The sequence below is a fragment of the Macaca mulatta genome, chromosome 6, assembly GCF_049350105.2.
Source record: "Macaca mulatta isolate MMU2019108-1 chromosome 6, T2T-MMU8v2.0, whole genome shotgun sequence".
Lineage (NCBI taxonomy): Eukaryota > Metazoa > Chordata > Mammalia > Primates > Cercopithecidae > Macaca > Macaca mulatta.
The window spans coordinates 131,440,174-131,452,502 of record NC_133411.1 but is presented as its reverse complement, the minus strand read 5'-3'; the positions used below and the strand labels follow the sequence as shown (position 1 = coordinate 131,452,502).

Sequence of the window (12,329 nt, the reverse complement as noted above, 5' to 3'; positions counted from 1 at the left end):
ATAATTAATTCTCAATGTCTTACTTGACGGTATCTTTTGAAAGCCTCATCCGCACTTCCAACTCTGTGATGCACATCTAGAACTTTCTTATTTGGTTTGAAGTCTTGATACTGTTTTACAAGAATAAATAGTGGGAATTCAATCCATTGAAAGTGGTGACAGTTTGGTATCTTGTTATCTTTTCTAAGAAACATTCCTAATTTGCTGTGTTGAACTTTGGTAACGTAAGTCCCTTTAGTGACATAAAAGAACCCAGTCTTTAAAAGATACTGACAGATGTGATTGTTTTTTACAATGGAGCTGAGTTTCCTACTCTGCTGCATGTAATTAGGCATGCAGATAGAGCTTTACTCATTTTACTAGCCCAATGGGCGGCAGTTGGGACAGGGGCCTCAAAGCTCTGCTCACTAAAAGGAAACACATTCTTGCTTTCTTTAACATGTTAATGCGTCTCAATTTCTAGAAAAAAATAAATGAGTTTTCTGTGTTTTCATTTAAAAAATGGTGGACAAAACTAAGTTTGTGGTAAGGAAAACATCATTTGTACTAATTTCAAGCAACCATAGGTATCGATTTCATAAGGAACTTAGTAAAGGTAGGTACATGTATAATTTAAGGGCCATTATTTTTAGTATCCTAGCAACATCATTAAACAGAATGCATTATCAGCCCAGATTTCTTGGGCTGATCTGAATCTGCTCAACTTCCCTATTTTACCTTTTTTATTCTTTGCTCTTCTGTACTCAGACTGCAGAAGCTAAAATGCTAGTGTCACTGAACAACTGAATTGCCAGTGTTTTTTCTAAGTCAAAGTAACATCTCTTTCTTTCAAACTCTTGAAATTTTCTTTGCTATGTTCAATCAGGAACTCTTTGTGGCTTATGAAATCTCTGCCTAGCCCCCTTCATCTTTCACATTTAAAAACACAGTTTAAGAAGAAAACTGGGATGTCTGGGAGACAGACAGCACTTACCGGGTCCTCTTTCTTCGAGGCTTCATTTTGGCCAAATCCCAAAGGTTGGCTGTGTGACCTCACCATCACCTCCTCTGCACTAAGCAGAAAGAAAACACAGGAGTCTACATTTCACATGTGCTTGCCATAAATTCTCTGTTAGAATCTCAAGCAATAGGACAAAGTAGTGAAATATGAGGAAAAAATCAAAGTGGGTGGATAAGGCCAAGGGGCATAAATCAGAGTGAGGGCATCTCGTTTGAGGAAAAGACCAGGTGATAAATGAAGGTTTACACATGGCACCAGGCTCTAACAGTAGCAACTCACAGGACCCAGACAAGGACACAGCACATGGAATGAAATTCATAGACATGTTGCTCTGTAAGTTTGAAAGGAAACTTCTTCTCCTCGATGTGCACGTAGGCCCGTCTTGCCCTTTCCAGATTTCTTGGGCAGGGCAATGCCCCTTGTCTGAGATCAAAGGACTGTTAGAAGAAGAGCTGACACCAGAACTCATGCTTCCTGTGCGAGTCCAGCACTTAGTGCACTAGGGAGACAGCACAGTGTAGGATCATCAGTGTAGTGGGGATAATAGGCAAATACGTATCAAAGCCTAGTTATGCGATTTACTACTAGTGTTACCTGTTACCTGGGAACCAGGTCTTAAGACATTTCAAACTTTTGTTTTCTCATCTATAAAATGAAAGTAGTAATATCACCACATAATACTGTCTGGTACATAAAAGGCACTCAGATATTATTAGCTCCTTTTCTACCTAATTGCATCTCATGAAGCCCAAGTTTGTCAGATGACCTACATATGCAAGATTATCTCTTAATTCAGTGAGTTTATCTGCTCTCTGCACCAGGATACAGGAATGGTTCACATTTGACTGATTTGGCTGCAGTGACATTGCTAGTAACTATAGTAGCATACAGTGTTCCCTCCTACTGGTAAGAATGCATTCTACTTTTAAACTAAAACTTGACAGGCCTCTTATAGGCCATGCCAATACTTTGAAAATAAAACTCTTGAAGTTTCAACAGAAATATATTTTTACATGATAGAAGGAAGCCTTCTGGAACTTACTGCTTACATGGAGGGAGAGAGCTGCATCAAGAATGGGGCTGTTATGAACTTGGGCTCCACACTGTCTCCTAAAGGGATTAGACAGGTCTCATAATGTGTCAGAGGCAGAAAAAAGTGACCCAAGAAGGGGCTAAATCCTTAGTTCTCCTTAATATTTTCCCATGTCAACACTGAGATTTGAGAAGGCAGAAGGAACTGACTTACTTTATATACTTGTCTGATCTTTTAGTACTTAATGAAATATAGAACGTTTTATTTGACCCCTATGGGAAAACCGCTAAACTGAGCAGTTTGTTCCTGAAATCAAATACCAGCAGTCAAAATACTTGCAAAGTCCCTTAGAAATCAGAACATCACAGATTTGTTAGAAAGTAGGTGCCCCAAGCTTATAGGTGGCTGTTAACATTGTTTTATTTCCTTTATACAAAAGTAGAAATGACAGAAAGAACACTCTTGACATAAAACAATATCACTGACCTGATCTCATGAAGGAGCTGAGCCAAATCTGCCCACATTATGGGGAAAGGGAGGTTCAATCAACATTAGCAAATACTCATGCAATTGATGAAATATAAAATGGCATCAGTGGTTTGGTCAACGTCCTGTGGGTAGGGTGAATCAATCTACTCTTTAAAAACATACATTTTCCCAATCATGCTTTTAAACAGCATCTTTTTTTTTTTTAAAAAAAAACACAAGTTATATATACAGATATCACCCCAAAAGGAATCTTTTACAGTCTACTACTATAAATTTAAGGCATCCTGATATTCTGTTCTTCTGCTGGTGAGGCATTGTTTTCATGGTTCTCTTTCCATAGAGGATATCCAGAAATTTCCACTAGTGTCCAAAGGGCATCAGTGAGAGAAAATTTAAAAAGTGATTTACAAGAAGAGTTCTTTTGACTCTGGCTCAGCAATGTGCTTTATGCTGTAGGATTTCTTCATTTTTCTATTGATGTCATTATGCCTAAGCAGAAGAGAAACCACAGGCCAAAATTAGATAAAACTATGGTCAAGTTACAAGACAACACCACTAAACAGCTCACCAAAAATGGAAATTATCCTCATACAAACCACACTGAAGAACACTTCATTCCAATACGCAAATTATTCTCTTTTCATATAAACCACTCTTTAAACAATGAAAGCAATAGTCATGTAATAACACACACTTACTAAACACTTTCTAACTCAGCTATGGAAATAATTTCTCAACCATACTGATTGAAATACAGGCATTTTTACAGTCATGGGAATTTTATCAGAGTTAAACAAGATAGGAAGTATAGTACTGTTGGTTGAGTATAAACAAAATATTTTTATTTTATTTAGATAGATTCACTGGTGACACTTTTATTCTCCAATAAGCTTGAGCCTTAAAAGTTTAAAGAAGAATGCTTTTTCTTTGGGGTGTGATTACTGAGTCATAGCATGTTGAAAGATCATAAGTAGATAAATCTATGGGAAAAAGAAAGCTAAAGAACAATATGCTCCTTTTCCCTCAATACTGGATACCTAGTAAGTCTGTGGAAAAAGAGTACAAACTTGAGCCAGGGAACAGCTTTGCTTTTCAAATAAATTTTCCCCTAGGCAGGTGCAATCATTTTCATGAGGTATTAGTCCCATTCTGGGTGTAAAATCTTCAGAGAGGAGCTATCTTCTGAGGGTGGAAAAGGCCACATATTACTAAATTACTTCTTGTTGCTACACCAGACAAAAACACTTTCTGGTAATGATACTAGCTATTATGAGACCACATTTGGATGCAGGAGAACCCCAGGCATGGCTCCAGAGTCTCAAAATTGTGCTTACTCACAAAGACCATGAAGCCTATTTTCAGTGTGCTGGAATATATTTGATCATCATCATCATCATCATCTGAAAGTTATAATTCTTATTTTTATTTTCCCTCTAACTGGAACTTTAGAGAGCTGTCCATGGGCAAGAAAGGGAAAGAGAAGAAGGTGAAAGAAAAATCTAATTGGCTAAAAGATGTGCTAGAGATTCCAATTAAACATGATGGATTGAATACGCACATTTGTCCTCCATATCCTGCAAAATAACACTGAAATAAAAGAAATTAAAAAGACACAAATTTAGATGAATAAGGGAAATGGGAGGAGAGGATACAACAGACAAAATGTCAATAGTATTTCAGAAACAGAAAGGTGGATGAACATCTAGAATTGGTTTAGCAGAGCAGAAAAAGCAAAAACCCAAGCTTACAGTCAGGGAATCCAACTAACTGATCTGCACTGCTGCCAGATGCAGGAATTAGAAGCACCGTGTACTTCTGAAGATGATAGCAACTATGTTAAAGAATGAAGAAGCTCTCTGTACACTAACACATAAAGTCCCCCAACATGTAAGGTGAAAAAAAGCAAGAAACAAAACTGTGTGTAGAGTATGATGCCTTTATTGTAAAAAGGAAGATAAAGATATGCATTTGTATTTGACTGCAAACATTTAAATAAGATTTGCTCATAAAACTCTACAAAAGCCAGGCGTGGTGGCTCACACCTGTAATCCCAACACTTTGGGAGGCCAAGGCAGGTGGAACAGTTGAGGTCAGTAGTTTGAGATCAGCTTGGCCAACATGGCGATACTCCGTCTCTACCAAAAATGCAAAAATTAGCCAGGTGTGGTGGCTGTAGTCCCAGTTATGGAGGCTGAGGCATGAGAATCCCTTGAACCCAGGAGGCAGAGGTTGCAGTGAGCCAAGACCACACCACTGCACTCTAGCCTGGGTGACAGAGCAAGACTCTGTCTCAAAAAGAAAATAAAAAGAAAAAAAAGAAAAAAGCTATAATGAAGGAAAAAAGAGAAAACCAGTAAAGTGATATTGGAAATTAATATTATTATAGCAGAAATAAAACATTCAATAGCAAAATTGAAAGGCAAAATTCAGTAAATATATTAGAGATTCAAACTAAAAAAATCAAAGTATGGATAAATAGAGAAGAATCATTAGAAAATCTGAGGATCAGTCCAGTATGTCTAACGTTAGCATAAGATGATTTCCAAAAGAGGGAACAGAGAAATTGGAGAAGAGAAAATTTTCAGAGAAATTGTACAAAACATTTCCCAGAATTGAAGTACTGAGATTGAAAAAGCTTGCTGAGTGCCCACAGTCCAGGAATGAAAACAGACCCACATCATGGCAAAGCATCAAAAAATCAAAATTTTGGAGATAAAGAAGAAATCATAAAATCTTCCAAGCCATCAGCAGGGAAGAATGGGGCTTCTCAACAGACACATTAGAAGCAAAAGAAAATGAAATGATGTGTTCCGGATTCTGAAAGAAAATAATTTACCACCTAGAATCCTATACTGAGTCAAACACTCAATCCGGTAAATTGAAGGTATTTCCAGACTGTCAAGGTCTCAAAAAACTTAGCACCTATTTACCTTCCTTGGGTGGGAAGATATATGATTGAAGCATGAGAATCAACCAAAAAGAAAAGACAGGTTCGGGAAACAGAGTCTAAGCAGGAGAGAAGCAAAAGGAATTCCCAGGATGATGTGCATGACAGACTCTGGGATGATAGCTGTGTGGCAGTGCCAGGAGGCAGCAGTGAAGATGGGGGCAGGAGGGGGGGTGTCCATGAACAGAGAGAAACTGACAAACACCTGAACTGTCTGAGGCTGCTAAAAGATGGTTTGGTTTTCAGCAGAGTGTTTAGAAACGCATTGTAAATTAAGAAACCAAAATTATTTCCATGGGAAACATAAAATTGAATGAGAAAGAAAATATAACACAGGACAACACAATGAATGAATCCTTGTGATTAATATTTAAATAACCACAATGATAATTAACACTGAATACGGATTTAGCTCTTTAGAGTGATACAACTATACTCATGGGGGTGGGAGGAAGAGGAAGTAGGAATGTGTACATGTGTGTAGTTGTGTGTGTGACAGAGAGAAAAGAGAGGGAAAAAGAGAGACAGAGAAAGAGAGAGCAGGTGCAGTGTTGCATTGTTGGATGCTAAAATGGAGCTAGACACATTTGGTTCATTGTTAAAAACACGGATTTAGGAGCCAGACTAACTGAGTTCAAATCCTGGCTCCACAATCTATTGCCATCATTTCTATGTAACCTTGGGCAAGATATGTAATCATTCTATGTCTCAGTTTCCAATATGCAAAATTAGGATAATAATAGTATCTGCTTGGTTGGGTGGGGTGGCACATGCTAGTAGTTCTAGCTGCTCAGGAAGCTCAAGTGGGAGGATCTCTTGAGCCCAGAAGTTAGAGGATGCTGTAAGCCAAGATCACACCACTGTACTGCACACCACTGTACTGCACACCACTGTACTGCACACCACTGTACTGCAGACTGAGCAAGATCCTGTTTCTTAAAAAAAAAAAAAGAAAAAAGTATCTGTCACATAGTGTCATTGAGAAGACTAAAATAGTAAATATGTGTAAAGTACCTGAAATATTCTCTGGGATACTGTACGTGCTTTATAAGTGTTTATAAGTGCTATCATTTTGATTTTCTATAGTAAAATGCCAATAGATAACAGGGATACTATTTGAAACTGAAAATATGTATGAGCTTGTTACTTCCAAATAGAGAATACTAGAGAAAACACCTGAAGGAAAAGCGAGTGGTCGATTCAAAAGAGTGAGGCTAGGGAAGGGGGTGGGTTTGGCACAGGGCACATCCAGTCTTTATTATAATGCTAATACTACTCTTGTAAGTATCTATATCACTTTAACAATAAATTTAAAACAAAAAATTTAAAAGAAGGTTTCGGTCATAGGCTAAGGATAATATAGTTTAGACTTTTACGGGCATTTCCGCTTTAATATAAGAGGTGCTGTGGTCAAAAACACTAAAATGAGCACTCTTTCTGCAGGACAAAATCCCGTATGATTAGAGCTAAGTCTGTACCAAGTAAAATATTAACTTGAGGCATTTATCTGAAAAATACCAGGATAATTCAATCCTCCCTGAACCCTTCAATTACCTAATCCCAAACTAGCAGTATGCAAAGAACAAAAGTGCTTGGGTAATTCTGGCATGAATTATTCAGATAATTTGCTGCTTCTCTATTTCATTTTTGGATTTGAAATCACATTCTGAGTGACCAAAATTGGAAAGAAAAAACCCTTAAATTTAAATAACAGTTTTTCGAGTGTTCTAACTTGCTGACTCATCTAGGCATGGATTGCATATTTCCACAGTCCATGGTGACTAGACAGCAACTTACAGCATCCATGTAGAATGGTCCATGGCATGCACGACATTTCTGCTGATAACCAAAACAGGGAAACCTTGCTATTTTCTGTGATCTCCCTCAGAGTTTTGACTGAGAGCACATCTATAAGTATCATCTACTAAGAAATGGGATTCTGGTTCAAGGTATGAACACTTGTATTTGAAGTGCCCAAATGGAAACTCACTGTGGGTAGGTGGACTTGTGACCAGAAGGCCAATATTGATAAAGAACACTCCATTTTCCCCTGCTGTGGGAAGACAGGCTCAGTCTTTTTTTTATTTATATTCTTCTTTCTTCTTCCTCTTTTCCTCTCTCTAGCTCTGCCTCTCTCCAAATATCTATGAAGTCTCTATCATGCACCAGGCACCAAGCAAGACGCTGGGAGTACACGTGGAGTCCAAAGGTGCTAACGGGGGTCGCTATTTTCATGAAGCTCTTAGGCCTTTCACAGAGTTTGCCATGTTTTACTTGAATCCTATTTTAATTCTCTCTTGATTAGGATCTCCCTGAGTGAAGGAACCATGCCTTATCCTGGCAGAGCAAAATGTGTGACTTAGAGCTGAAAATGGTTGCAAAGAGTGGCCTGGCCATCCAGGGATGTGGCATTAGGAAGATTGTCCATCCACGCTGTCATCAGCGTAGCAACGAAGAGCACCAGTGGCTGGCTGGGGGAGGGATACTTCGTGAAGGCACTGGAAAGTGGCTGTGTAAAGTCTCTATTTGGTGTTTTTAAACTCAACCAATCTATTGCTTCTTTGAAATTCCATCCAGCCTTAAGAGATATAGGCAGGCTCTGTTCTTTTAATGCACAAAGATGCCCCTAGTGGTGGCAGACATGTGGTGCAAATATGACATTAATAGAACATGTATCTGCTTTGAGGTCACACAATTCAAAACTGGATCTTTGGGGAATAAGGAAAGGAGGGTGGGGGTGGAAAGTGAGTTGTCCTTAGGTTTTCTGACTATCCTTAAATCAGGAGTGGCTTGTTGAAAGCAAGTGGTCTGGTGGGAAGATTTTGGTATCCAAGGCAGTTCTCTTCCTGTTATCTTCCTACTGTTGGTTCATGGGTGTTCACAAGCTCCACACATTCATTTCCTGCCTCCCTGGGGCAGTGATTTAAGAGAGTACGAGGGTCTTCCCTGCCTTTTTTATGTCTCAACTTATCGTGCTTTGATACTAACTAAACTGTTTCACTGTCTTCTTTTGGTGCAATCTGCTTTCTCCTTTTCCCAGTGTAAGGAGCTTATGAAAAGACACCCCATTTGTGCATCCATTTTGGGAACTCTGCCAGCCTCTATAAAGACTTTGCTAAATTGTGCTTAGACACTGGGAAGATATGATCATTCTGGCTTCTCATAACATCGACATTTTTTCTTTATACACAAGACTCTGCCTTATTGGCAACAATTTCCTGAAATTCTACTGTGCAATGGTCAATGGAAACCCCAAACCCTGGCACATTTGAAAGAAGGAACTGTCACTTAATTCATGTGATGAAATAGTTTAAGTTTAGAGCCTCTCACTTCTTCTTCTCCAAGTCATAGTATATAATGAGGGTTTTCATTCTGAAAATACTTTGAGACTATAGGCGAGGCTGAGGTGGGTGTGGGCAGGACACAGAACACCTAAGGAAGCATGAGGAGGCAGGAAAGAGAGCGAGAGTGAGAGACAGAGAAAGGGTTGGCAGGGTTGGGTATGGGGACAGAGACAGAACACTTGGGGAAGCATTGGTGGGGAGGAAGCACGGAGTACCTGGGGGTACATTGTGGGAGAGCACAGAGTACCTGGGGACGCATGGGAGCTGGGAGGGTCAGTGTTGCTCTAGGGGTTTCTGGAGCAGAGGCAATCACCCAACTTTAGGTACCTGGTTGTTGTCTTTCAACTTTTGCTAATTGGGCATGGAGTCTGGTGCCAGTAGGTTAGAAAGGCAAACAGAAAATTATACTTCCATTCAGGGCTTAGAACTTGAAACTACAGGCTGGGTGTGGTGGCTCATGCCTATAATCCCAACACTTTGGGAGGCTGAGGCAGGTGGATCATCTGAGGTCAGGAGTTCAAGACCAGCCTGGCCAACAGGGTGAAACCCTGTCTCTACTAAAAATACAAAAAGTAGCTGGGTGGTAGTGGCATACGCCTGTAATCCTAGCTACTTGGGAGGCTGAGGCAGGAAAATCGCTTGAGCCTGGGTGGCGGAGGTTGCAGTGAGCCAAGATCACACCACTGCACTCCAGCCTGGGTGACAGAGTAAAACCCTGTCTCAAAAACAAAACAAAACAAAACAAAAAATCCATGAAACTACAGTTTCTGAGCGAAAACTCAAATGTCTATAGTGTTAAGCACCAACTACTTTACTAAATACTTTTTCATTAACAGCACTTTAACAAACTTTTCTGAACTGTTGCATTGGTAAGATTTGTCTGTCTCTGAAAGGATGCACTCAACATATATTAGACAGTGTGGTAACACACCTACATGATTGAGTAGGTTTATCATTATCCTTTCAAGAATCAAGCATATGAGTTAAAAATCATGTTAACATTTTAACGTCAAAAAATGAAAACAAGATTAAAATATGGTTATTTGATAATATATAGAGGAATGATGGCAAGGACCCATTTGTTCAGCAGCACCAGGGTCTTGTTGCACTGGCTGCATTTTCCCATCATGATTCTGGAAATGCTTTTTAGTGGGGCTGAGGATATGCTCTGGTTGGGAGCAGGTTTCAGCCAGGGCCTCACCTTTACTTCCCAATGTCTTCCACATCTTTGTTCCTTTTTCTGTTTAGTATGATGTCCTGGCACTAGGGACAGAAATGTGTGTGTGTGTGTGTGTTAGGGGTGGGAGAATGATACCCTAATGGGCACAGCAGATGACCATTACCATAGCAGATGTCATCTCACTGCTGGCGAAACAAACCAGTCTCTTTGAAGTGGCTGCTGAACAACCTTAAGATCTATGCAAAATACTTGATACCAGCTCTTGGCTCCCAATATAAAATTCCCAGTGTGGCTAATACTTTGTCAGTAAAACCCACACTAATGGTATTTATTGCTTTATGATTTTTAAGGAGTCTATGCTAACGCTGGTGCTAGGATTAGGGGTTTCCTGATGTTAACCCCTCAGGCAACTGTGCCACTGTAGTCAAAGTGGGTGTTACTGGTGGTGGCCAGGGGTTATGCCCTTTGCCTATCAGTAACTGGAATCAATGCTCACTTAGTGCCCTAAAGATCTCAGATGGACTTAAACTCTGGGAAATGAATGTTTCACTGGCATTTTAAGACAAGTAATTGCAAACATTTCCTTGGAGTTATAATAACTTAAAAACAACTTGTCCTTTGTAAGATAAAGTAAAGATAAATCTGCTTGTTATAAACCAAGTTATCCTCTGCAGTTGAATCACACTGGGAAAGCTGCTCAAAGGATTAGAGTTGAATCTAATTTTAAAGGGCATTGAAAAGAAATTTAGATTCTTTGCTATCAAGCTGTGACCAATTTAGAAAAATAAATAGCAAACAGAGTCCTCACAGAGCAGACATTCTTTAAAATGTTATATTTATAGTCCCTATTTTTCCGTTATCAGAAAAAAATAATTTCTTTTAACTAAAATGGAATTCCAATGTATTCCTGGAACCAGGATCCATCGCCTCACTCTTTTCCCCAGGATATGCTGATAGGGCTATGTAGAGGCAATAACATTTCGCCCCAACTCCAACCCAATGACTGCCACTGGTTTCCAAAGTCATATCACCCTGGGCATCCCTGCTACCTGAGAGGAGCCATTTGGTGGTCAAGCAAATTTTAGGGCCAAGATATGGAGTCATTGCTGAGACACGAACACTTTAGTTCCTTTCCTTCTTGCAGTAGGGTCCCACAGACAAAATTATGCAAGCTTAGGTATTTTTCAGGCCCACATTCCCACTCCAGTCTGAATTTATCAGAGGAATCTTTATTTCAGCCAGAGAGATCCATTTTTGCTTTATCTCAGGAGTGAACCGGCCTAGTTCCCTCTGTCTGTGTGTGATTATGAGTGAGTGAAACATCTCCTTTCTAGCATGAAAGAACTAAGGTTTCCACTTTTTTTTTTTTTTTTTGAGACGGTGTCTTGCTCAGTCGCCCAGGCTGGAGTGCAGTGGCACGATCTCTGCTCACTGCAAGCTCCGCCTCCCAGGTTCATGTCATTCTCCTGCCTCAGCTTCCCGAGTAGCTGGGACTACAGGTGCCTACCACCACACCTGGCTAATTTTTGTATTTTTAGTAAAGACGGGGTTTCACCTTGTTAGCCAGGATCGTCTTGATCTCCTGACCTCGTGATCTACCCACCTCGGCCTCCCAAAGTGCTGGGATTACAGGCATGAGCCACCGCGCCCGGCCAAGGTTTCCACTTTCTATGGAAACACATGGCAAATGACAACCATGATAAAGTATAGGTTAATTTACAGGGTAATGAGGGGAAGGGGTCAAGATGTTTATTTAAATACATTGAATATTTTTATTTTGGGGTTTCTAAGTATTTATTGTTGAAATTAAACTCTGTTAATAAGTAAAGCCAATGAATCTAATAGGTTCTAAACTGAGCCTTTAGAAGGACTTTTCCTTAAGCTTAGAAAGGGAAAGTGTTAACCTAGTGTCAGATAACTGAGTAGCCCCATAACCTCATTTTGTACTCTGACTTTTGTAATCCTATTATAGCAGATATCTCAGCTTTGTTCCCTTGCTTATAAAAAGACAGAATGAAATGCTTCTGGCAGGAGAATCTACTGTGATACTAATTGTCTTTTATACTAATTGTCTTTATCACTAATTGTGATACTAATTGCTCCTACTCCCTGTGGCTGTAGGCGCCTGGAAGAAATAAGAGGTATTCTTCCCCTTCCCAAGGAGTTTGCCAACTCTTTGTGCTTTCTTGCCTCAGAGGGTTGCTGGTAGCTTCTGTTTAAGGACAAAAGCAGAATTTTCCAGGCACCAGAAAACACATTCCTCCCAAGATGGGGACAGAGAGGGCATAGGGGTGAGGAACCCAGGTTAGGAGAAATGAAATAGAAGTGGGCTAATA

The 12,329-nt window shown here is 39.8% G+C and overlaps 1 protein-coding gene across 9 annotated transcripts in view; it reads right to left on the bottom strand.

The window, feature by feature from the left end:
• Positions 1-2,435: 2,435 nt before the first annotated feature.
• Positions 2,436-12,329, bottom strand: part of SNCAIP (synuclein alpha interacting protein) — a 147,273-nt gene continuing 137,379 nt past the window's right edge. For 8 of the 9 annotated variants that reach the window (XM_078005126.1, XM_028849689.2, XM_078005123.1 and 5 more), the window contains one exon: positions 2,436-3,011. In XM_078005126.1, coding sequence (XP_077861252.1) covers positions 3,006-3,011 — 6 coding nt within the window. In that variant the 3' untranslated portion in view covers positions 2,436-3,005. The remainder of the gene's footprint in view (positions 3,012-12,329) is intronic. The other variant, XM_078005128.1, reaches the window with a different exon arrangement.